The sequence below is a fragment of the Engraulis encrasicolus genome, chromosome 5, assembly GCF_034702125.1.
Source record: "Engraulis encrasicolus isolate BLACKSEA-1 chromosome 5, IST_EnEncr_1.0, whole genome shotgun sequence".
Lineage (NCBI taxonomy): Eukaryota > Metazoa > Chordata > Actinopteri > Clupeiformes > Engraulidae > Engraulis > Engraulis encrasicolus.
The window spans coordinates 45,057,232-45,081,972 of record NC_085861.1 but is presented as its reverse complement, the minus strand read 5'-3'; the positions used below and the strand labels follow the sequence as shown (position 1 = coordinate 45,081,972).

The following is a 24,741-nucleotide window of genomic DNA, read 5'->3' as shown; positions in this document are numbered from 1 at the left end:
TCCTCATGACATCCTCAGAGGACAGACTCAGGTTTCAACCAACATCTGTGGCCTCCTCATAATTTCTACCATTTTATCAATGAATTATATTCCTCTGCTTTCAGTAGTATGAATAAATGTTCAGGCAATTCAACTGTGATTGCACTGCATGTCTTCCTCTTTAGTATTCCATCCATGTGACAAATAAGACTGTGTCCTTGCATTCTTAAACTATGGCATACAGTGGACAAGTTTTGATAGGCAGATGTTATAAGTTTACGGACACATGGGTAAACATGGGCAGGTGGGTAGTTTTGTGGCACATGTTCAAATGCCTGTGGCCTCTATTTTTCATTATTGAAACAGGCGTGTTGTGTGTCTCTAGTGTTTGCATTAGCTTAATTGATTGACTGTGACCGGTTAGTCATCCACCCTTTATCTCAGGGGTGGGCAACCTTTGCCGTTTTATCCGGCCCCCGATGTAATTTTAATGTTATGCAGAATCACATGAAATATGGCATATTTTGTAAAGGAACCTTAGAAAATACATTTGCAATACAATTAGGTTATATTCCCCCTCGAATGAAAAAGGTTCCCCACCCCCTGCTTTACCTGAAGATCTGCAATGTTTTTTTCTCAGTGAAGTGAAAGGATGTCATTGGACTGACATGTCCTTTCAGCAATACATTCCCATGCCTCAGAATTTGTACACTATCCACGACAGAGTGGATACAGCATATTCTGTAAATGTCCGTATATATCTGGTCAATGTATACCTTTCTAATATTGCTTGTTTGTTTCTTTGTTTTGTTTGTGTGATAAAGTGGGTGGTGATTTGAGATTCAAATGGTAGGCTGTGTGGGATAGTAGGCTTGGTGTCCCCTCATCAGAAAGACAACAAGTGCTAATACATTAAAAATACGGTTGTAATATGAATATCCTACCAGGCTGGAGGGAGTGAGACTGAACACAGGAAGTTGACGTCAGTGTTTTGCTGAATGAAGGGAAGGAGAACCACAGATAGAGAAGCACGCCTCTGCTATGGTAACTATTCGACCTACTGTTAACGCAACAGTCACATGAAGCCGACAAATCCCTTGAAGTTAATAATGATTTCCTGTCCTTAAGTGCAACAGGCTTGACAGGAAGTGGCAGTAGGCCATTGTTGAACACTCGGCAACCACACAGAGCCCTGCACCTGTTCATCAGGAAGGGAGGAAGGAAGGGAGAAAGTCAGACAGAGGTTCGCCAGCTCTCAAGAGACTTCCCAATACTGTTTTTAAACAGCTATAGAACGGTTAGTGAGAATACACTGGGTCAATCAAACATTCCAAATGTTGGAATACCTGCTGGACATATTCAGCACGCCTGTGTTGAAAATAGGATCTGCAGAGTTGAGGCAAGGCCCCGAAAGACATACTGTACCTCAAAAAGTAATTTCAACATTCCACGTTTACGTCCCTGACATTCTGCATGACAGGCTTCAAAAGATACTGTGCAAATGTCTTGCATAATAACACCACTTATGCCTCTTTTCCACTGCCGATTTTCTGGTGGGCCTACAGCTCGACACAGCATGACTCGGCCACCACTTTTTGCTTTTCGAATAGGCACGACACAGCTCAATCGTAAAGCAAAAAGTTCATGATCCAGTTGAAGTGATAAGAGATAAAAGGATTAAATATTAAGTTTGTTTTGTCTATACAGCTTTGTACTTTCTATGACTAGCTCCTGCTGTTATCCCCTCCTCTTTCCTTTCACTCTCCCTACTTATCATCAACGTATCAACTCACCACAAGAATGACATGAAAAAGGTGTGTGTGTGTGTGTGTGTGTGTGTGTGTGTGTGTGTGTGTGTGTGTGTGTGTGTGTGTGTGTGTGTGTGTGTGTGTGTGTGTCCTGCACGTACGGGATGAGCCCCTGCAAGAAGTGTGTGGAACTTCTAAGCACACCGAGGCAAGCCTCTGATTGACCTTTCCACCTCTGTTATGACTGAAAGATACAGTAGTCTTGTATGTCTGGGACAAGTTCCATGGGTGTGCACATGTTCCTGGGGTGAGGTGTGTGCGTGTGTGTGTGTGTGTGTGTGTGTGTGTGTGTGTGTGTGTGTGTGTGTGTGTGTGTGTGTGTGTGTGTGTGTGTGTGCAGCGTGTGTGTGTGTGTGTGTGTGTGTGTGTGTGTGTGTGTGTGTGTGTGGCTGGGTGTGTGGCTGGGTGTGTGTCCGTGTCCGTGTATGAGTGCATGTGTCCGTGGGTGCGTGGGCGCGCGAACGCATGCGCACGCATGCGCACGCGCGCACGCGCGCGCGCGCGCGCGCGCGTGTGTGTGTGTGTCTATCTGTCTATCTGTCTATCTGTCTGTCTGTCTGTCTGTCTGTCTGTCTGTCTGTCTGTCTGTCTGTCTGTCTGTCCTGTACATCTGGGGCATTACAGAAGCTTAATTATGACTACAGAAGATTACAGAAGCTTTTATTTGATTTATTGAAGTGTGCACTTCACTTGCTATGCTTGACTGTTGAGTTAATATGAGCTTAGAGGATTTATGTACTGTCTGTAGTTGAGTAAACCCAGCTGCACACAATAGTAAGTCATAAAAGCTGCCATGGTACCTGCAGACATTTGTATGGGTGTGTGTCAGGCTTGTCACTACCAGCTAAAAGGACGGCCCCAGGTAATGACTGGTTATGTACACACTTGTATTCAAATGACAGCACAGCAATGACAGCTCACTAATTCTTGAGAAAGTGGCTAAAACAGGTTGTAATGTTGACAGGAAAAAAAAAAGTGAATTACAAAATTATATGGTATATCCTTGTTGACTAAGGTCTTGGCTTTTCAGAAATGCACAAGGCCAATCTCCCCATTTTTTTTTTTTTCCAGAAATCAGGATTTTCTCTGATCAGACCTTGTTTTTTGTCAACACCGTCAGACACAATTAAAAGTAATTAAAATTGTATTGATTTGGTTGCATATGTATCTGGAGTTTTTAAGTGATTACATGTGTATTTATTGGTTCACACACATATGCCTTTAAATGTTGAAAATTCACTTTTGTTCTATTTTAATACTATTTCATGTGTTCTAATTTTAAAATATGTACCGTCATACGATGCTTACTTAACGCCTAAATAGAACAAACAATTTTTTGTAATTTCACAAATATTCCTGTGGCTTAAATTGGCTATTACTTTGATAATTCAACAACTCCTAAGGAAAATGTTGTAAGCACATTCATTTAAAATGTCCAAAACTCCCTCTTACGGTGGTGACTTATAAACTGACGGTGGTGACAGTAATCTGAGAGTGGTGAAAGTGGCCTAATTTGTACCTGCATTTAGCAAAATAAATAGCCCTCTCAAGTCAATGGCATCTTGCAACACTTTATGTTTGTGTGTGCACAGTATGTTTGTGTATGTGTTTTTTCTTCATTAGTTAGATTCTCTAGGAAATAGGCCACTGGTTCTTGAAAATGTGGCAAAGACAGGTTTTAAGTTGTTCAAATCCAAAATATAGAGGTGTATTATCATAGATGTAGGTCTTGGCTGTGCAGTGAATGTATTGCCCAAGCTCCCCATTTTTAACATTTTTCATAAAATGGGCTCTCTCTTGTTTTGTCAACAGCGGCAGACAGAATTAGAAGTAAAAACATATGTTTACTGTATTAAAGTGAATTACTTTAACAATTCAACATAACTGTAGATACTTATTGTATGCATATTCCTAAAACATGTCAAAAACATGTAAAACATGTGCTTTTTGCTGAACTCCATCAGATGTCACCACCGTCAGGTTTTCTGACAAAAAACCTCCAAATGCACCTCAGTGGTGGCTAGAGTATCATTTTGGATCACAATTATTACTAACATGCCTAGTAATGTTTCATTAACCAGCACAATTTAGTAAAATATGGAACAAGATGATGAGCGGAACAAAATCTGACGGTGGTGACATCTGACGGTGTGAGACAAAAAAACACTTTTACATATTTTACAACTCTTTTACATATTATGCATTGTTTGTTCACATTAGCCATTTCATTTTCGCTCTGTTTCTTGGGTGCTTCATCCCTTTTCTGAGAAAGTATATATTAATTAACATTAATGTAATATAATACTATTAAAACATCCGACGGTGTTGACAGTTTATGGTTGGGACAGTACCAGTGTCCAAACAAATTAACAAATTGAGGACAAAATAGTAAACTTACAGGAGCTTCAGTGATGGTGAAGTATGCAGTAGACCTAAAGGTTTGAAAAGGGGTCCTCAGTAATGAAAATGACCTTGTGCATACCTGATTTTATTGTCTTTTAGAAAAATCTGACGGTGATGACCAATATGCTGGACACATTTTGAGCAATCAGAAAATAATAGTAAATATTGTTTTACATGCACTATGTGCACATCTGTAGAACCACTTTAATATGGTCTTCCACATCATGGTGATATTGTTCAATTCTGTTAGTGATTTTTGTATTTTAAGTCAATTGAAATGATGATGCCAGTCCTTGGGACAGGCGTTTTTACAGGGTGTGGACAGGTTTATAGCCATGAAAAGTAATAAAATTACTCTTAAATATTTCAAACAACTGTGTATTTGTGTAACAGACCCCTTGGCCATTACCTGGATTCATTTTGTGTGTGTGTGTGTGTGTGTGTGTGTGTGTGTGTGTGTGTGTGTGTGTGTGTGTGTGTGTGTGTGTGTGTGTGTGTGTGTGTGTGTGTATGTGTGTGTGTGTGTGTTCAAAACCACTGTAGTGAACAAAGCCTGCATTCCTCGTTGAATAATGACATCATAACAACATTGCTGTGATATTAAAGGGGCTCCAAGTAGGATTAAAAGTTGAATTAATCACGGTCCTGAGTCAGGCGATGCTTATGCAAGTCATTAGTAATTCAGTTAGTGAATGTTGGCTCCGCTGTCAGAAAACCCCACATGCAACTTTTGACAGTGTCGGACCGAACAAGTGTCGTGGGAAACACTTTTTATTTGAAACATCGCTCTACATACCGTATTCAGATTTGTATCAGCTGCTGGCATTCCGTGATGAAAAACAGTATCACAGCGAGTTCATTTGAACAGCATTTTTTCATTACGGTGTAGATTTTGAGACAGGCTACCTGAGGTTTGGGGCCCTGAGCTGTCTGAGGGGGATTTCTAATTTTCCACTTCTCCTCCGGTGACAACATGTTAGCGCTGATGCAAAAAAAAAACACACACACAGTCATTTTGGTGGCAATATGATTAGTACCGAGGCTCTGCGTGAAAGGGTTAATCCACCATGGTCTTGCTGATTCCCTCTTCAACCGCCTTCTGAGACGGAATGATGTTGGGGTGCGGTTTGTGGTTCAGGTTTGGGGCCCTGAGCTGTCTGAGGGTGATTTCTAGTAAGATATGAGATTGTTGGATGACTTGGATTACATTGTTGATATCTCAAGGAGAGTTTGTGCCTGTCTGTGCCTAGTTCTCCCCCACTAAAGGTATGGTCCCACACCCCCTTTGGTGCCCCTGGCCCTGACAAGACAAAGGACACTTTTGGTGTGGGGGGTTGTAGTATTTACCTCAGAGATTTCTCTGGTAGTCACTTCCTACCTCTGAAGGGCTAACACTTGTATTGACAACGGCAAAACATACCAGCCAGTGAATGTTTTCCCCTCACACTGCACAAAATTCACTGACATCCTCAGTCTTGTGGTACATCAAGGTAGCTATTCTAACCAAGTTCGTATTAAAGGGTGGCTCCATAGACACAAACTCCACCCTGAGTGCTGCACAGCCAGACTGATGTATTCCACGTTTCATGAAGTACAGGATATGCTGTGTGAAACGCTTCTTTTCAGGGAGTGTATACTTAGGCATGATCAAAAGGTTTCAAATGAGTGTAAGTTACATTTTCAAGGGGTTTGAAAGGGCTGGGTGTTCAATTTATTTTAAATGCCCAGCCAGGCGAGAACAATGAGCGCTTTCAGTGGCTACAGTAGCAGTCTGTGTGCGCGTGCGTATGTGTGTGTCCGCGCAATGCGCACGCGCTGGTCCGATCCATGGGCATATTTTCAGAGGAATGTGTTTTCCAGAGTCTAAGCCGGCCGTGCTGTTTGAGTTTCCAGAATAGGCAGACCATCAGATCCCCTCCCTCGTTACAACACTGTGTTGTCAGATGACATAGGTGCGAGCTTGCTGCGTCTCCAATAGCAGATAGCCAGAGGGTGTGAAAGAGCAAGTGTGTGCACACTGGTGAAGGGATGGTGGGATTCAGGGACGAGAGAGAGAGGGCAAGGCTGCTTCAGGTCCCTCGTCTTTTTTTCCTCATTTCTCCCCCGTCTCTCTCTCTCTCTCTCTCTCTCTCTCTCTCTCTCTCTCTCTCTCTCTCTCTCTCTCTCTGGGCTAAAATTATTTTGATTTGGTTGTATCCTATGTAACATACAGTAGCCTTGAGTTAAATGTAATGTTGCCTTGCAGTTGATAATTACATTTTCATATAACATTCATTCATTTGCATCTCCTCATCTGTATCATGCCATTTGCCATTTCTGTGTCTTAAGCTAACAATGCGGCTGTGCCGAATGAACCACTCTTGGCCCGTTTTGGCTGAAATTAGAGTGGGGTAAAAGATTCATATTTTTACACTAGTTTACTTCTTCTCCTCCAGTGACAACATGTTTGTGCTGCAGTGCTCATTACCCAATCTCATGGGCCCTTAGGAGTGTATTCCAAGAGCACGGCATAATTAACTAACGGTCCACGGTACATGGAGTAGAACACCTAATGATAGATAGCCTGCGTACATCATTTATAAAGAAAATGAGGACTGATGGCTCTTCTATGGAGTAGGTGTGACTGAGGTCAGGGCTTGACTGGAGGAGAAATAGGGCCCGGGCACTTTTGTCTTAAAGGGGCGCCGCCCCACATAATTAGAGCTGACTCACCGGTGGGCCCCGAATGAAAGTGAATGGAGCGAGTCAAGCTAAATCCTAATTACGTTTGGCACGTGCTCTGGATTTCACATATGATAGCCGTGAATTTTAAAGTGTTGGACTGGCGTCGTACGACCACTCATTTTCGGAAGGCAAGAACATTTATTTTAGTTTTGCAGCAAAAATGTGTAATAAACTACAACGTGTGCCTCAGGTAGTTGACGTGAACCGAGGCTGAAGGTGCACAGCCAGCCCGACCGCCGCACCGCAGCTGAAGTGGCTGCACGTCATTCATGAGACTTCTGTTGTGTAGTCCAAATAATTACATATTTTTGCACGCACACAACTGACAAATCGATTGACAAGTGTAGTCGACAATCACACTATTGGTTATCATTCATTCTCAGGTGCAGCATATGTGTGATCTAGGAGGGAATGCAGGGTGGATCAGAAAGTAGGTTTGGACAGTCCATTACAGCCCAGTCAAAGTTTTTTGACTTTCCCAGCCCCATGATCTGCCCAGATGGGGCGGAGACTTACAGTGTAGGTGCCCCATAAACTTGAAGGGGAATCACCTGTCAGGTTTAATTTAAGGCCATTTCATAGACTGGTTCATACTGGTTCATTCACGCTCATTGAGAATTAAGTTGTAAACAGGAAGCTAGTGACGCAATGCTGAATGCTTATGTGGCCTGTGAGGAGCGTGTGCCAGTTCAGTTGCCAACTTGCCAGAGAGTATGTACAAACATGGAGGCACGCCTCTTTTATGAATGACTTTCCCTATTGTTAAAACAACATTCAAAGGAAGCTGTCTTAAAGGGATATCCTACCTCAGGCGAAATTGAGTCACGCAAGTGAGCAGAAGTTAATGATGCCTAAAATAATAACCCCATTAGGTCAACTCTGTTTTCAAACTAGAATGGGCACTCGGTAGAGCGCAAACCTTCGCCTACGCCACTTAATTTTTTCTGGCCATCTTCAGAGTGTGGGGCGTAACATTCTCCAAATTTTGGTGTTAGTTTCATTGAAATCGGACCGGAATATCGTAATATTACATATTTGGCCCAGTCTTGACCTCTTATTCAATTCCGCATGCACACGTTGTTCTGGCATATAGTGCTTGGCAAAGAAAAACATTTTTGACCTTTTCATGACATTGACCTTGACCTTTGACCCAATCACTCCCAAAAAGTAATCGATTGTTCCTTGGGTCATGACCAATCATCCCAGTAAATTTCATAAAAATCGGCTGAATTTACGTTTTTGACCTTTTCGTGACCTTTGACCTTTGACCCAATCACTCCCAAAAAGTAATCGATTGTTTACAATGGTGAAAGGTTGGAGAACCCCAAGAATGTTTGTAATGCCCAGTGTTATGGAGACTTTTAGATCAGACTTATTTTACCACCTGTAGCTGGCTAACTCAGCTGCCCACAGTGGAAACCCTTTAACGTTGCCATGGTGCCTCCAGTGTGTGTGTGCGTGTGTGTGTGTGTGTGTGTGTGTGTGTGTGTGTGTGTGTGTGTGTGTGTGTGTGTGTGTGTGTGTGTGTACTCAAAACTACTGTAGGGAACAAAGCAGTAGACACACAGAGACTACACAGAGATTCTCTGTTGTGGTAGTCCTATGAGTTTGTGCGACAAGTCTATACACTCCTAGTTGAGTACTAACATCCTAACAACACTGCTGTGACCAAGTTTTTTTTGTGACAGTATGATTAGTTCAGAGGCTCTGCATGTAAGGGTTAATCCACCATGGTCTTGCGGATTCACCCATCAACCGCCTTCTGAGACGGAATGATGTTGGGGTTGGGGTTTGTGCAGTGGTGTAGTCTACGTAGAACGCCGGTATACGGAGTATACCTACTTCAAAATTTCAGGGATTTCAGTATTCCCACTTCAAATTCATTAATCCATTATTTTGAATAGCACAAATATATACAGTATACCCACTTAAAAAATGCTCAAATATACAGTATGCCCACCATAAAAAAGTAGACTACACCACTGGGTTTGTGGTTCAGGTTTGGGGCCCTGAGCTGTCTGAGGGCAATTTCTAGTTTACTTCTCCTCCAGTGACATGTTAGTGCTGATGTCAAAACCGCAGTATTCATGACCCGCCATCATGGGCCCCAGAAGTGTATTCCAGGAGCACGGTTGGTAAAAGTGGTAAACTTGGCTTAGTTAACCTATGATACACCTATGGTATGGTACCTAATGATAGATAGCCTGCATGCATCATTTATTAAGAAAACGAGGAATGATGGTTCTTCTATCTATGGAGTAGGTGTAACTGAAGTCAGGGCTGGACTCTGGGAGAAATAGGGCCCGGGCACTTTTGTCTGAAAGGGGCCCCTGACTCACCGGTAGGCCCCGTACCCCTTTAAAAAAAAAAAAAAAAAAACATTTCTTAAAACAGGGGCCCACGAGGGTGCAGGGCCCACCTGGAAATGCCCGCTATGCCAGATGGCCAGTCCAACCCTGACTGAGGTGTTCCGGCGCAGTCCGCCACTCGCAGGCTCACTCTGGTTCATAGAGAAATAAATGTATGGCAACTTCCTGGCTGTATGCTTACTATAAAATGAGTTGAGTGGGCTACCCGTCCCCAGACATCGGTCCACAATATCATTGGTTACTGCACATGAACTTGAAGGTGAATCATCTAGGCCTATCAGGTTTCATTGAAGGTCATTCCAAATGTGAGCTTTTGAGCATAGACCAGTTATACTGGTATTCACATTCAGTAAGAATAAAGTTGTAAACAGGAAGCTGGCGACGTAATGTTTATCTGGCACTCCTGTGAGGAGCGTGTGCCAGTTGCCCGCGAGTGTGTGCAGACTTCTTAACACATGGAAGGCACGCCTCTTTTATGAATGAAATTCCCTACCATGAAAACAACATTGGAATGAAGTTCAATTGTTTGAAAAGAAGAACAACACAGGACACCAACAGTCCGCTGACTGCCACGCAGGGCTCGAACCCACCACCTCCTAGTCAACGCATCAGTTTGGGAATGAGACGTACTGCATGATACTGCTGAGCTAAAGGAGCAGTCAAATAGCTCAGCGCTACCGATACTGTATGAGGGTTCGTGAGGGAGATTTACTAATATCCCACGTCACACTCTGCTAGTTGGCCTCTGTTACATAGGCCTACCCAAACTTTTACATGACCAGCCCCCCCCCCAAATACCAGTAGATTCCTGCCAAGGCCACCCTAATTTGGGTTGTGCCACACTATTTTTGTTGTCACCCTTTACCAGCCATAGTCTTTGTCTGTCAGTGACCCACTGGAATATAGGCTACTGTACAGTATAAAATAATGAAAATAGTAGTCATGTTCAGAGACGCAATATGTTCTTAAAATACAGTTCTTAGCTTATAGGAATGTAATTGAGCATATTTTTGTTTACATCAATTATTAAATTATTTATTTTGTTTTGATATACTTTCTCTTCCAACTTGCCACGGACCCCCTAGCATCCCCTCCCAGCCCCCAGGGGTTCCTCTGGCCTAGATTTACCACTACCTCTTACTGTAGCAGGAGTCGCCGGCGACCCTATTCACTTGCTGAAAATGCTTTACTACATCATAACAACATTGCGATGACATTACAGAGAGCCATAGTGCTGCGCTAAGGGGTTGGTTTACTACTGAACCAGCTTCTTGGAATAGGCCTGCCTCAGGTCTTGGCTTCATTGAAAAACACTCAGCTGTCTGGTGTCTGATTCAGAGCTATCCACTGTTTTACTTGAAATAGGGACATTTTAGACCAGATATTACCATGCATAGCATACTGCCTTTCGGACGAGCTGAAAACTGTTTGACGTCGTCACCACTCAAGCATTCTACACTGCCTCTTCTATATTAACTGCCACAACATAGAGAGAGACTACAAGCTCCAAGTGTCTTTTCCCTAATATGCGCAAGGCAGTCAGCTGTAACGCAAAGCATGAGCATGGAAACCAATGGTGAATTTAGCCTACAGATACAATACACTGAATAATAATTTAAAAATACACTTTATTTGTTAACATTGGAAATAGTATTAAGGGACACAACAAAACACAGAAAAGGAAATATAAGAAAAGTAGCACAGGACTGTAACAGTGCAATCACAGAGACTAAGCTAACAGGACCACATGAGTTTTGAGTTTCTATTTCAAGTCAAGTCAAGTCAAGTTGGTTTTATTGTCAATTTCTTTACATGCACTGGTCATACAAAGAAATTACGTTTCTTGCTTTCCCATGCAGACATAGACTAATCTAGGTAAGGACATAGACAGTATAGACATAGACAGTACTCATACATGGACATAAGACAGTATGGACATAGACAGTGCTCATACAGACATTTAAAGTGCAAGACTGGACAACAGAAGACTTGTAGAGAACATACATTAAGAGGAGATATTTGCACTGTGGTTGAATGTAGCAGATCATTTTGCACACGCACATAGACTTTACCTTACCCCCGAATGAATTAGTGCACCAACACATCAAAGGCTACATCTGAAATGGACCCTATTTCAATGTACACAAATGTAATAAGGATTCAATTATGTCCCCCCACACATCTCATTCACATTCTGTTGTAAACGGCAGCCTCAAACTTTTCCAATGTGATATCATTCATGTCCCTCCCACTACACTTAACTCATTTATAAGCCCAAGGCACCTGCGAAAATACCTGCTGAATGCCTAGGCCCTTTTTGGGAAAAGGTGCCCTCAGCCTATGAAAACCTGAAGCACCGAAGCACATAAAACATTACATGTATGTCTGAGACGAGCTCCATAGGTGTGCGCATGTTCCATGCTCCCCTGTTATACCTTCCAACCTCACACTCCAAGACAGCCGAGAACTGCTGTACACACTGGTACCCAAAACAACCTGCCACAAGTGTCAAGGACAATTTATAAGCAGAGGGGGACCGCATGCACGTGTGAGACAGACAGGAAATGGGTTATCTTGGGACACTCTGCCTTAACTTCCACCTCCTGACATTTCTAATTCATATGGGGGACTTTGGGGGGGGGGGGGGGGGGGCTGGGGATGGTGTCTGCCCTGCCCTGAGAGGCGCCACGCATCTCCCCGACTCGTCCCTCTGTATGCCGGATGAAAGGAGCTCTCTGCTCCCCAGGGAACCGATGGGATGATTGTGTGTGTGGCGGCACAGTACTTAACCATACAGTATGTGCTTCCTTACTAGATAATCCACACCGATAGCTGAGGGGACATGACACCGATAAGTGAGAATGCAGCCACACACCCATGAATATGTCCGCCACATGACACATACAAACACATACTATATGGTAAAGTACTGTGCCATATTGTACCAAACTGAGACAGAAGATATTGGAATATGATGTGGTGAAGAGTCGAGTGGTACAGGTTTTGGCCCTGAGCAGCTCAGGGCCAAAACCTGCCTGAGAGAGATTTCCGGTTTTCTACTTGACTTCAGGCCGGGGACATATGATGAGACATGAGTCAGGAGAAGAGAGGCGTAATTTAGTGCTCTATGCTTAGTGTGTGTGTGTGTGTGTGTGTGTGTGTGTGTGTGTGTGTGTGTGTGTGTGTGTGTGTGTGTGTGTGTGTGTGTGTGTGTTGAAAACCACTGTAGTGAACAAAGCCATACAGTCCTCGTCGAATAATAACATCACAATAACATTGCTGTGATATTAACAAGTCCAAGTTTTAAGTAGCATTTGTCAATTATCATTTTGGTGGCAATAAGGTTACCACAGAGGCTCTGCTTGTGGTTCAGGTTTGGGGCCCTGAGCTGTCTGAAGGGGATTTCTAGTTTTCTACTTCTCCTCCGGTGACAACATGTTAGCGCTGATGCCACACAAAAAAATAACCACCCACAGTCATTTTGGTGGCAATGTGGTTAGTAGTACAGAGGCTCTGCATGAAAGGATTAATCCACCATGGTCTTGCTGATTCACTCATCAACCGCCTTCTGAGACGGAAGGATGCTGGGGTGCGGTTTGTGGTTCAGGTTTTGGGACCCGAGCTGTCTGAGGGCAATTTCTAGTTTACTTCTCTGGGGACAACATGTTAGTGCTGATGTCAGAATCACAGTGCTCATTGCCCAACATCATGGGCCCCTGTAGTGTATACCAAGAGCACGGTGGGTAAAGGTAGTGAAGTTAGCTTAGTTAACCTATGGTACATGGAGTAGTAGAACACCTGATAGATAGCCTACGTGCATCATTTATTAAGAAACTGAGTACTGACAGCTCTTCTATGGAGTAGCTGTAACTAAGGTGTTCCTGTGCAATCTGCCACTCGCAGGCTCACTCTGGTTCATAGAGAAATAAATGTATGGCAACTTCCTGACTGTATGCTTACTATAAAATGAGTTGAGTGGGCTACCCGTCCCCAGACATTGGTACACAGTATAATTGGTTACTGCACATAAACTTGAAGGTGAATCACCTATCAGGTTTCAGTAAAGGTCATTCCAAATGTGAGCATTTGAAGCCATAGACCAGTTTATACCGGTATTCACGTTCAGTAAGAGTAAAGTTGTAAACAGGAAGTTGGTGACGTAATGCTTATCTGGCACTCCTGTGAGGAGCGTGTGCCAGTTGCCCGCGAGTGTGTGCAGACTTCTTAACACATGGGAGGCACGCCTCTTTTATGAATGAAATTCCCTACCATGAAAACAACATTGGAATGAAGTTCAATTGTTTGAAAAGAACAACACAGGACACCAACAGTCCGCAGACTGCTACGCAGGGCTTGAACCCACCACCTCCTAGTCAACGCATCAGTTTGGGAATGATACGTTCAGCATGATACTGCTGAGCTAAAGGAGCAGTCCAATAGCTCAGTGCTACCGATACTGTATGAGGGTTCGTGAGGGAGATTTACTAATATCCCACACCACACTCTGCTAGTTGGCCTCTGTTACATAGGCATACCCAAACTTTTCCATGACCAGGCCCCCCCATATACCAGTAGATTCCTGCCAAGGCCACCCTAATATGGGTTGTGCCACACTATTTTTGTGTGCACCCTTAACCAGCCATATAGTCTTTGTCCGTCAGTGACCCACTGGAATATACTGTATAAAATAATGAAAAGAGTAGTCAAGTTCAGAGACGCAATAGGTTATTAAAATGTAGTTCTTAGCTAATGGGAATGACTTAAGCATGTTTTTGTTTATTTTGGTGTAGTACATCAATTATTCAATAATCTTTTTTGTTTTGATTTACCTTCTCTTCCAATTTGCCACGGACCCCCTAGCATCCCCTCCCAGCCCCCAGGGGTTCCTCTGGCCTAGATTTACCACTACCTCTTACTGTAGCAGGGGTCGCCGGCGACCCTATTCACTTGCTGAAAATGCTTTACTACATCATAACAACATTGCTATGACATTACAGAGAGCCATAGTGCTGCGCTAAGGGGTTGGTTTACTACTACTGAACCAGCTTCTTGGAATAGGCCTGCCTCAGGTCTTGGTTTTAATGAAAATCACTCAGCTGTCTGGTGTCTGATTCAGAGCTATCCACTGTTTTACTTGGAATAGGGAGATTTTAGACCAGATATTACCATGCATAGCATACTGCCTTTCGGACGAGCTGAAAACTGTTGACGTCGTCACCACTCAAGCATTGTACACTGCCTCTTCTATATTAACTGCCACAACATAGAGAGAGAGACTACAAGCTCCAAGTGTATTTTCCCTAATATGCACAAGGCAGTCAGCTGTAACGCAAAGCATGAGCATGGAAACCAATGGTGAATTTAGCCTACAGATACAATACATTGAATAATAATTTAAAAATACACTTTATTTGTTAACATTGGAAATAGTATTAAAAGGGACACAACAAAACACAGAAAAGGAGATATAAGAAAAGTAGCACAGGACTGTAACAGTGCAATTACAGAGACTAAGCTAACAGGACCACATGAGTTTTGAGTTTCTATTTGCACTGTGGTTGAATGTAGCAGATCATTTTGCACACGCACATAGACTTTACCTTACCCCCGAATGAATTAGTGCACCAACACATCAAAGGCTACATCTGAAATGGACCCTATTTCAATGTACACAAATGTAATATGGATTCAATTATGTCCCCCCACACATCTCATTCACATTCTGTTGTAAACGGCAGCCTCAAACTTTTCCAATGTGATGTCATTCATGTCCCTCCCACTACACGTAACTCATTTATAAGCCCAAGGCACCTGCGAAAATACCTGCTGAATGCCTAAGCCCTTTTTGGGAAAAGGTGCCCTCAGCCTATGAAAACCTGAAGCACCGAAGCACATAAAAACATTACATTTAAAGTTACATTTAAAAACTAGGACCCTCATCTTACATTAGAATGTGTTCATTCAGCTCTTACATTCCCGCATTTGACAAACTCATATCTCAAGGGCCTGAATGCAGCGTCACTCCAGTGTCTAGGTCAATGCAGCATCAGGTTTAAAATTGTTTTCCGTAAAATCTGTACAAAAAAAATGAAATGACTGAAACGCATTTGTAAAAACAGGGATATGACAACTATATTCTTCTCAAGTGCTCATGCCACCGCCCATACATGCTGTCCCAGGTGGCGGCCCTGTTCTCTCCTACCTGAAACCATGACTGCTGGCTGGGACCTTCATTAACCAACCGGCCATTCACTGATTCACTCATTAAAAACGTATTTCTCATGCATGTGATACCACCACAGTCTTACAAACAAATCTATTATGTGTTTCTCCACATTCTCGCTCGACACTCATGGGGACTTCTCAGGTTCCTCCGTGGCCCATGATGGGAGCTGCCTCAGTGGGATCCTGGGACCCTGGAAGCTGCTCACTGGAGCTGGATGGCGATGTCTCGGCACTGGAGTCCCCCAGAGGGTGGTCCATGTCCTTCTCCCTCTTCTTACTGGAATAGTTATTAAATGAAATTAATGTTAATACATGGTTATTAGTATTTGGATGAAATTAGAACAAGGTACTTGAATCTTTGGCTCTCTGCATCTCTCACACATGCTTGGTTAAAAAAAGTAATGCTGGGAAGTGATACATACCAACACAAAGCAGTCCAGAGAGCCAGACAGCCACACAGTGCGATGATCACACCAGAGATGGCAACACCCACTCGACGATGGGGGCTGTCATTTACTAAATGAAGACACATATTAAAGCATTAGTCATAATATATCGACACTTTAGTACACACAGGTAGCTCTGTTCTAGCCCACAGGTCATTACTGTTTTTCAAGGGAAAGAACCCAATGTTATAATGCATGTCACAGGTAACCTGCTAGGCTACATTATACTTCCTGAAGTGAGAAATAACACGTTGCTGACCTAACTTTTTGTTTTAAATAAAATGTGTGTTCAGAAAAAGAAGATGTGGTCTCCTTTTTTTCCCAAATGATGTAGGCTACCGGTAAAAGCCTGTTTAGATACTCAAGTCCACTTGAGGCCAGGCTGCTCTATGCAAAGCACTTCAATGAATCATTTCTGACAGTTTCACAGGACTTACAGCTATGGTCAGAAGCAGGTGCCTCGGTTGTTGTGAGGATCTGATTCTGCGTTGAGTTCATCAAGGACTCACCTGAGAAAACAAAGAGACATCATTCAACCAGCATGATAGACCATCAGATAGTGTGCTTAGCACTCCACCATGTCTGTTGGACAATATTTGCCAAATTTCAAGTGAAGCCCAAACTGATATACACAGAGACATTTAGCTTTCTATTTTGAGGCAAAGTAAAAAGGCAGGCATAGGCTACTTACAGGAGCAGCTTGTGGCCTTGTTGAACTGTAAAACAAGCAGATAATTAGACCATGGTGCTTAGCCTGAAATTACATATTCCTGTACATATCATTGAACCAGGTGAGCTAAAACCAATCTTACCCACAAAGGACAGGCCAGGCCAGGCCAGGCAATCTTGACAGATCGTGGGCAGCGGTTTAAGGTGAAGTTGCGCTTAGTGGCTCCAAGTACTGGCGGAATCCATGTAACGTTCCCATTCTCATATATCACAGAAATTATGTCTTCAAGAGAAGTGTCCTGAGGGCAACATAATTAACATAGGCCTAGGCTAAGTATGTGGACTCGGATTGAAATCCCTCCAAACTTGTAAACAATTCAGATGAAACACATTTTAGATGACAAGTTTTGTCAATTAAAGATGACAGTTTGTCTAAAAGACTAGACCTACCTTAATAAGGATCTCAGGCTCACACTTGGCCACTAGGTCTGGAAAGTCCCCAGGAAGATTGAACGTGACGGTGCCATCGGGCTGTTCAGACCCTTTACACTCGTATGGAGGCAGAAGGGGAGCCGCACCAACAAGCCAGGCGAAGATCATCACCAGAACTAAAAAACAGTACACTGTAAAGCAGAGAGAGATAAACGATTTTAGAGACGGATCGGGTGGCGTCACAAGTGTAACTTCGCATGATCACCAGAACTCGCGTAGTCTGGATTTTCTCCACGTTTTGCATTGCTATAGGCAACATTTCTCAGATCTTTCTTTAAATAGGCTAGATAAGCTGTCTGAAACTTAGAATCAAAATGAGAACGCCATGCCAAGTAACAACCTCTCTAGACTGGGACCTAAAACATGTTAAAATAGCCTGTCGAAACTCTATCTAAAATCTAGTGAAATATCGGTAGGCTATATTACCTTTGACACTGTTGACAATTGTAGACGTTGCCATCATGGTTGTTATAGCCAATTGTATAGCTATTTGTCCTACTATTAAGAAACTGAACAACAGCGAACGGACGCGTCTGCACTGTCTGCATGCTCTGCTCAGCTGCTGCACACGCACTCCTGTTTTGTTCTTTCGGTTCTCCGACGTCACTACCATTGCGTCATGACACCCGGGGAGGTGTCTATGGCAAGCGGAATTATCATTTATTAGCTATGCTCGAATATCCGCAATTGTCATTGTAGATATCAACAACGTCATTCTGGATATCTACAATTGTATTTTGGATAGTCGTGATAGCCATTGGAGATATCTGAAACGTCATTTCGACTATTCAAAATAATAGTTATAGATATCTACAATTGTATTTTGACTAGACAAAACTGAGTTACAGATATCTGCAATGACGTCATTGAAAACGACATTCAACTCGTCATATATCTCAAATAACAATTATGGATATCTGTAATTCAGTTTTGACTAGGCAGAATGAAAGTTAAAGATATCTCAAACGTCATTTTGAATAGTGTAAAATACCCTCCTTGACGTAGTAAGACTCTGCCATGACCCGCCCCCTCCGAATTCTGATTGGTTAGCCACTTAGTTCCACGTTTTAGCCGGATATGTAATTCACGCTCCCTTGTTGATGTGTTTACTGGCGGTGCATTTGAACAAGCTACGACGAAAAGCACTATTTAAAGATAACTACTATGGTAATAAACAGATTATAGTCTGATACGATTTCTTAAAATGTTTAACATGTATCCGATTTGTGTTGTTTCCCTCTCCATGCTGGTTAATGGCTCCATTAGACTCGTTGTTACAAACAAAATACGAGACGCCTTTTCTGTCTGTCAAATCTCGCCCTTCACGCTGTCTTGTATTTTACACTGAATTCGCTCTGAATTAATATCAGCCAACATACTAAATGCTGCTTAAATTTCGATTCGACTGGTAGAAAAGACCTTACAAGCCAGTTTTGCCGACTAGCCATTTGGGCTAGTGATGCAAAAAGTTATGAGCCCTGCCTGCTAATATTACCAGAGAGGTGCTAGAGGTAAAGGGCTATGATATTACACTGCCAAAAAACTACTGTCTCCAGCAATATTTCAACCAAAGGTTGTTTGGCTTACTTACCATCAGTTTTGGGCAAGTTACCGAAGAAGTGTAATGCATCAGTGATTTATTACTGTGCTTTCAAAGTAGTCCCCTAGGCTACATAACAACATTAATTTTAATGTAAGGCATTACCCTTAACACACATGAAGGGGGGTAATTAAATGAAAGCAGACATGAAAAGCAAGATCAAGATGGAAACAAAAAAGATGGCATAACAACGTTTTATTATGGAATAGAAAATACTTTATTGTCATACCAGCATGTCTCACTGAATACAAACACAAATAGACAAAAACAGGCGAACAAATCGCTGCATCCAACCCCCTCCCAGCACACACATACAAATCAGTCAGTAGTTCCAGACCCTACACCTCTAGCTTTCCCATTGCTTGTTTACCATGGTATAAGATAATGTTTATAGATGTTTCTCCTTGCAATGATGTGCCTACCTGATGGCAGCAGTTCAAATTTAGAGGGAAGAGGATGGGTAGAATCATCTAAAATGTTCAGTGTTTTCCTGTCAACTGTATCCTGTATAGACTGTCCAGTGGCTTGTGAGTTCCTCATATAATATTTCCTTTCCTACCACTCTGGACAGCCTGTTCTTAAGTAAGGTGAGGTGGCCATACCAAACAGAACTGTTATAGGTAAGGCCACTCTCTATTAGGCTTACATATGTCCTCTCCAAGATGTTGCAGTTTTTACTCCAAAGCCGTTCAGCTTCTCGATTAAGAACAACTTTTTGATTGGCCTTTTTGCATACGGCATCAACATTATCTGGCAAAGTTAAGCTTGCAGTCAATATATTTATGGGCAGTCATGGGTAAGCGGTGAGGGCATCAGACTTGTAGCCCAAAGGCTGCCGGTATGACTCCCAACCTGCCAGGTTTGTGGGGGACTAATTAAACAGTGCTCTCCCCCATCCTCCTCCGTGACTGAGTGTACCCTGAGCATGGTACCATCCCGACGCACTGCTCCCTTGGGCCGCCATTGGGGGCTGCCCCCTTGCACGGGTGAGACAAAATGCAATTTTGTTGTGTATAGATCACTGAACACAGTAAACATTAAACAAGAATGACCCAAGCAAACGTGAAATGCAGTGTTCCAGTGGTTATTTCATTTGTTAGAAAAATGCCATAAAACCTGCATGAGCCTGTGTGAAAAAGTAAGTTGTTAAATGAGAAGGTATCTGTGATTAATCTAAATCATTTTGGATAGCAGAGTTATATTTCACAGCTGCCCAAGTCTGACTACTACCTGGCCTTTCAAACCAAGAGATAATTCATATCGAACCCATGACATCACACTGTGAATCAACGACATTCGAAGCAGGTTGTAATAAAAATAATTTACATGTCTCAGACTGTAAAAGGTTCTTCAGTTATTTCTAAATCATTGGGTCATCTGCAAACCATGGTGAGAGCCATTATCCATAAATGGAGAATACATGATGTAATGGTGAACATTTTGGCTGTCACACTAAAATTACCTCAAGAAGACAGTGACTGTGGATCCAAGAGTTTAGAAAGGAACACAGAACAATATCTTACCAATGGGAGGTGTTAATTACCGCATGAAATGGAAGTGTTCATGACTCAACAATAAGAAAGAGACTAGGTTAACATTGCATGCAAGTCAGAGTTCAACGGCCAAAGTCACCTCTGACAAGGAGAGTATCAAGACTTGTCTCACATTTGCTACAAAAAAAAAAAAAAAATTGACAATGCATACAAAGCTTCTGAGAAAATATAAATTAATCACTGAGAAACTGCATTTTATGCTTACTTGGGTCATGGGTAATGTTTACATTAGTGTGGCTATCTGAAAATGTTAAGTGTGCCAAATGTGCAAAAAAGTAAACAAAATCAGTAGGGGGGGTAAAAACATACACATGGCACTGTATATATACATGTATATAATACTCATGTAGAGCATCAATAAAACATGTCCTGTTTCAAAGAAGAGGGCGCTTATCCTGCCGATTGATGAGGCAGGGGGCTAAAGCCTACCCCCCTTCACAGGATGGGGACAAACTGGTGACAGTGGCGAGGGTTGTAGAGAAGGTGCCACGGCTGAAGCAGAGACCCATTGCATCCTCTCCTCACAGGACAGGGACCAACCCTCGATGGAGTCTGAAGGGGAGGAGGTGGGGTGTCGACGCCAGCATACTCTAGTCAGCAAAAAAGTAGAGATAGACAGAGAGGTTTTAAATGAGTGTGCGCAGGCAAAGTGAGTATAACCCAAAAACTTAAGCTAGGTTGTGAGTCCATCAGTAGGGGTTTGAATTTAGAAGTTTACTACCCAATGATCTTGTGTAAATACACACACAATACATTACACTTAGTTGACACTTTTATCTAAAGTGACTTATTCACAGGGTATTGGTTACAGTCCCTGGAACCATTTGGGGCCAGGTGCCTTGCTCAAGGGCAGTTCAGTCATGCATGGAGGTGAAGGGAGAGGTAAGGGTGGGACTTGTTTCAGCAACCTTCTGATCTTAAGTGCTAGTTGGCCATAAGACCACATCCTTAACCATTTAGCAACGTCTGCCCACACCTATGAATGCAATTTTTTGTACACTTGAATCACACAAGTCGAACCGTGCAGGACACCTCCGTCACACACACACACACAACACATTACAAGGTCATGTTCCAACGGGTACAGAATACAGTTAACAGTGTGTTTTGCTTTCATTTTCTGTGCACATACCTAGTCCTCCGGCACATTCATGTTGACACCTGCACAGCATCCTCCCACAATCACTGTTACAAAGCCACCTGAAAAACATATGGCATATTATTTTAGGAGTAATCATGTAATCAATTCTTTTTAGTGAAATATGTAGACCAGGGTTTCCCAAACTGGGGTGCGCGGCCTTCCATAAGGGAGTGCACAAAATGAATAGAGTACAGCAATGGCGGATATGTGTGTTTTTAAACAGCATTAATGAACAATAAGTAGTAGGTTTTTTTTAACTGTATAGTGAATTGTATGCTGGTCCATTGGAAGTGTAATTCATAGTGTAATTTATATTGTCATGTAACAAGTTCCATTGTAATGACGGTAGAAAAATATTGGGTCTATTGGGAATGAGGATTCTCCAAAATGACTCTGCATAATGTGCGGTGATTTGCTAACCCATAGTGCAAACACGCTTAGGCCGAGGGTGAGCAAACCACATTAAAAAATATACAAGGGGGTGTACAGGGAAAAAAAGTATGGAAACTGCTGAATTGTAGACTAAATCAACAAATAATTTCAGGAGTGGGGAGATATAATAGAGAGAGAACAGTTTAAGAGTTCATCCATACGTGTCATTGCTTTGTTAAAATGCGATCATACTCGCAATACTGTGTTAATGTAAGAATCATGTTATACAAGCCAGTGCAGGTGGAGTGGCGTGCATATGGCAAGTTCTGGAAGGCATGACTGTCTCGGTTGTCTGATTATAACCAGACCTAATCACAACTTAAAAAAGGTCTGCAGACCTGCCTACTGTAAATCCAGTAGGGGGGTGTGTGTTTTACGATCAATGGCTGTTTATTGGGCATACGTAGCCATAGCCATCGTGTCATTGTATCTATTCCAACAAACATTCATCGCCTTTCCACGGTCTCCCAGCTCTCCAATTGTAGAGAGACAGGGTCTGGTACCCTCGCTGAGGATAGACTCCATGCCGTCTTTCGGATGGGAATGATTGTGCAAAGCAGAATGGGATTTCCCAAGTTACTGTCTCAGTTCTGTGAGATGCAAATTGCTGAGACGCTTTTCATAGGCAAGAAGAGGCATTCAGGTTAGAAATCAGTCAATTAATGTGATTTTGTTTTAGTGAAGCCTTACCATTTGGTTAGTGTTGAGATGAATGGTGCATAGAGACCTGGAGCCTTGGGGCACTGGATATAATCATTGGAGCTGAAGAGGACTTGACAGTGCTTGTCCTCATCATGTCCTCGTCGCCTAACTTTGAAAATGAAACAAAAATGCATGCTTGTCATTTTATCCCAGGTTAAGTATGAATGCACTGCAGAAGCAAATCAACATTGTACTGCTTCTACAACACTAGGCTACAGTACCATCATTATACAGTCAAACTCTGTGGGCAGGGCAACATCATGATCAGACCTCTGCCACAGTAAATGAGACACCAGCCTGCCTATCAGTAATTTTAAAAATCTTGGGTTGCAGCTGACGTCATAGTGCTGCCCCCTGGTGGTGATCTACCGCTGCTGGTGGACAACCTGGGCTTGGAGCCATTGAAACCCATTCAAAACTTCATTTTTTCGATCTGACACAGAATATTTTTAATCAGACCTAAAGACACACCATGGGACTTGTTTAAAAGCTGAGAACCTCAGCTTTCCATAACTGAAAGCGGTATCTTCCTAGCATCTACCAATCCGAAGGTAGCCTACTTTATGTGCGGGGTTACCTTTCTAAAGATAGCGTTTTGTTTCCTTGGAAACGGAGCGGAGATGAAGCAAGACCAATGAGCCAGATAGACTGACGAAGCGATAAATGTATGTAATTTGATTCGGTTTTGCATTATTATGGATGAATTTCTAATCTTGACATTCTAATGGACAATCTGTACGAGTTTCAAAATGCGTTTTTATGTAACATGGGAGTAAAATGTGTTAACAGTACGCCCGTCTGGGATTTGTTAGCTAGTCCGCTAGTTAGCTATATAGCAAGTAAGTATATGATATTAGACTCGATCTGTCTCAATGGCCCAAGCATAAACAAAGAAACACCAGGATGTGGATGTTTAATATCAGCAATTTGTCAAAGCAAAACATTCTGAAAATATTCACAGAACCAGTTCATTTTATCCACAGCCTTGAGTGTCGGCAAATCTTTCCACTTTTGACATAGTGTAGAGACCTAGCACTTGCTAGCTAACTAGCGGGCCAGCTAGTTTAACAAATCCCAGACGGGATGTAAACACATTTACTCCCATATCACATAAAAACACATTATGAAATTCGCATAGATTGTCCATTAACATGTCAAGATTAGAAATTCATCCATAATAGTGCAAAACCGAGTCAAATAGCGTGTGCGTAACACATAAACCGCGTCCGTTTCCAAGGAAACAAAACGCTATCTGCAGAAAAGTAATTTCGCACATAAAGTAGGCTACCTTCGGATTGGTAGATGCTAGGAAAATACCGCTTTCAGTTATGGAAAGCTGAGGTTCTCAGCTTTTAAACAATGGTGTGTCTTTAGGTCTAATTAAAAATATTCTGTGTCAGGTCGAAAAAATGAAGTTTTGAATGGGTTTCAACAATGGCTCCAAGCCAAGGTTGTCCACCATTTCAAATTCGCGCGCTCCCGTGATGGGGAATTCTGACGTAACTACAACCCAAGAAATGATCAAAAAAGGAGACAGGAACAGCAATTCAACAACAAGTGCATATTTAAGCAGCACAAAACAAATACCTTTATGCAGAGTAAAGAATCACCCTCATAGCTAATGTGCTAAATGTCTGTGGTAGCTGCTAATGTGTGCCAAGTTCAATGTTGCCAAATTGCATCCTACGGTCTTTCCCGGTTATAGACAACAACCACAAGCTGCTATTAACGACAAAAACCTGCGCTCTCAATTGATGGTGTATGAGTGGTGATACCGAGCTTTTTGAACGGGTTCAAAGTTAACCGTTGGACTCACAGCATACACTTGTACCAATTTAAAACAGAACTCACCCTGTACTCGATGAAACAGTCGGTCGTCGCGTTGAAGTAACTTTAGGTATGATCTGCGCTTGCCAACTCTGCTCTTGCACGAGTAGCTATGTTGAAAAGACGATTGAAAACGGTTTCTTGACGCTCGTTGTCCATTTCACAGGTGCAACTAATCACTAAAATGGCGGTGTGTGTGTGTGTGTTTGTGTGTTCGTGTGCTCCCGCCAAATGTGAGGGGTGGGGGAAGGGGAGGGGGGTTGGTGGTGCGTGCATGGGTCATTTGCATACAGATATCTGTAACGTCATTTCGCCTAGTCAAAACTGTTATTCTAGATATCTTTAATTACATTTCGACTAGGCAGAATGAA

General features: G+C 42.5%; 1 protein-coding gene and 1 long non-coding RNA gene across 2 annotated transcripts; both read right to left on the bottom strand.

Moving 5' to 3' along the window:
* Window positions 1-14,665: 14,665 nt before the first annotated feature.
* Window positions 14,666-17,655, bottom strand: LOC134448599 (uncharacterized). Its single transcript, XM_063198273.1, has 7 exons — window positions 17,542-17,655; window positions 17,074-17,246; window positions 16,767-16,922; window positions 16,646-16,670; window positions 16,392-16,463; window positions 15,931-16,024; window positions 14,666-15,785 (listed from the first exon to the last, which is right to left on the bottom strand). The coding sequence occupies exons 1-7, from the start codon at window positions 17,576-17,578 to the stop codon at window positions 15,647-15,649; spliced, it is 696 nt and encodes a 231-aa protein (XP_063054343.1). The 5' UTR covers window positions 17,579-17,655; the 3' UTR covers window positions 14,666-15,646.
* A 2,786-nt stretch (window positions 17,656-20,441) lies between these two features.
* LOC134448598 (uncharacterized) lies at window positions 20,442-22,568 on the bottom strand. The gene is made up of 3 exons (XR_010034800.1): window positions 22,532-22,568; window positions 21,401-21,468; window positions 20,442-20,858 (listed from the first exon to the last, which is right to left on the bottom strand). It is a non-coding gene; the product is annotated as an uncharacterized LOC134448598 (long non-coding RNA).
* Between the last annotated feature and the right edge of the window lie 2,173 nt (window positions 22,569-24,741).

Coding starts and splice junctions, on each gene's coding strand:
- LOC134448599 (XM_063198273.1), bottom strand. CDS start 17,578: ATGATGGCAACGTCTACAATTGTCAACAGTGTCAAAG. Junction 16,464..16,645: donor CAAGGCCACAAGCTGCTCCT/GTAAGTAGCCTA, acceptor TTGTTTTCTCAG/GTGAGTCCTTGATGAACTCA. Junction 15,786..15,930: donor CTCTGGACTGCTTTGTGTTG/GTATGTATCACT, acceptor TAACTATTCCAG/TAAGAAGAGGGAGAAGGACA.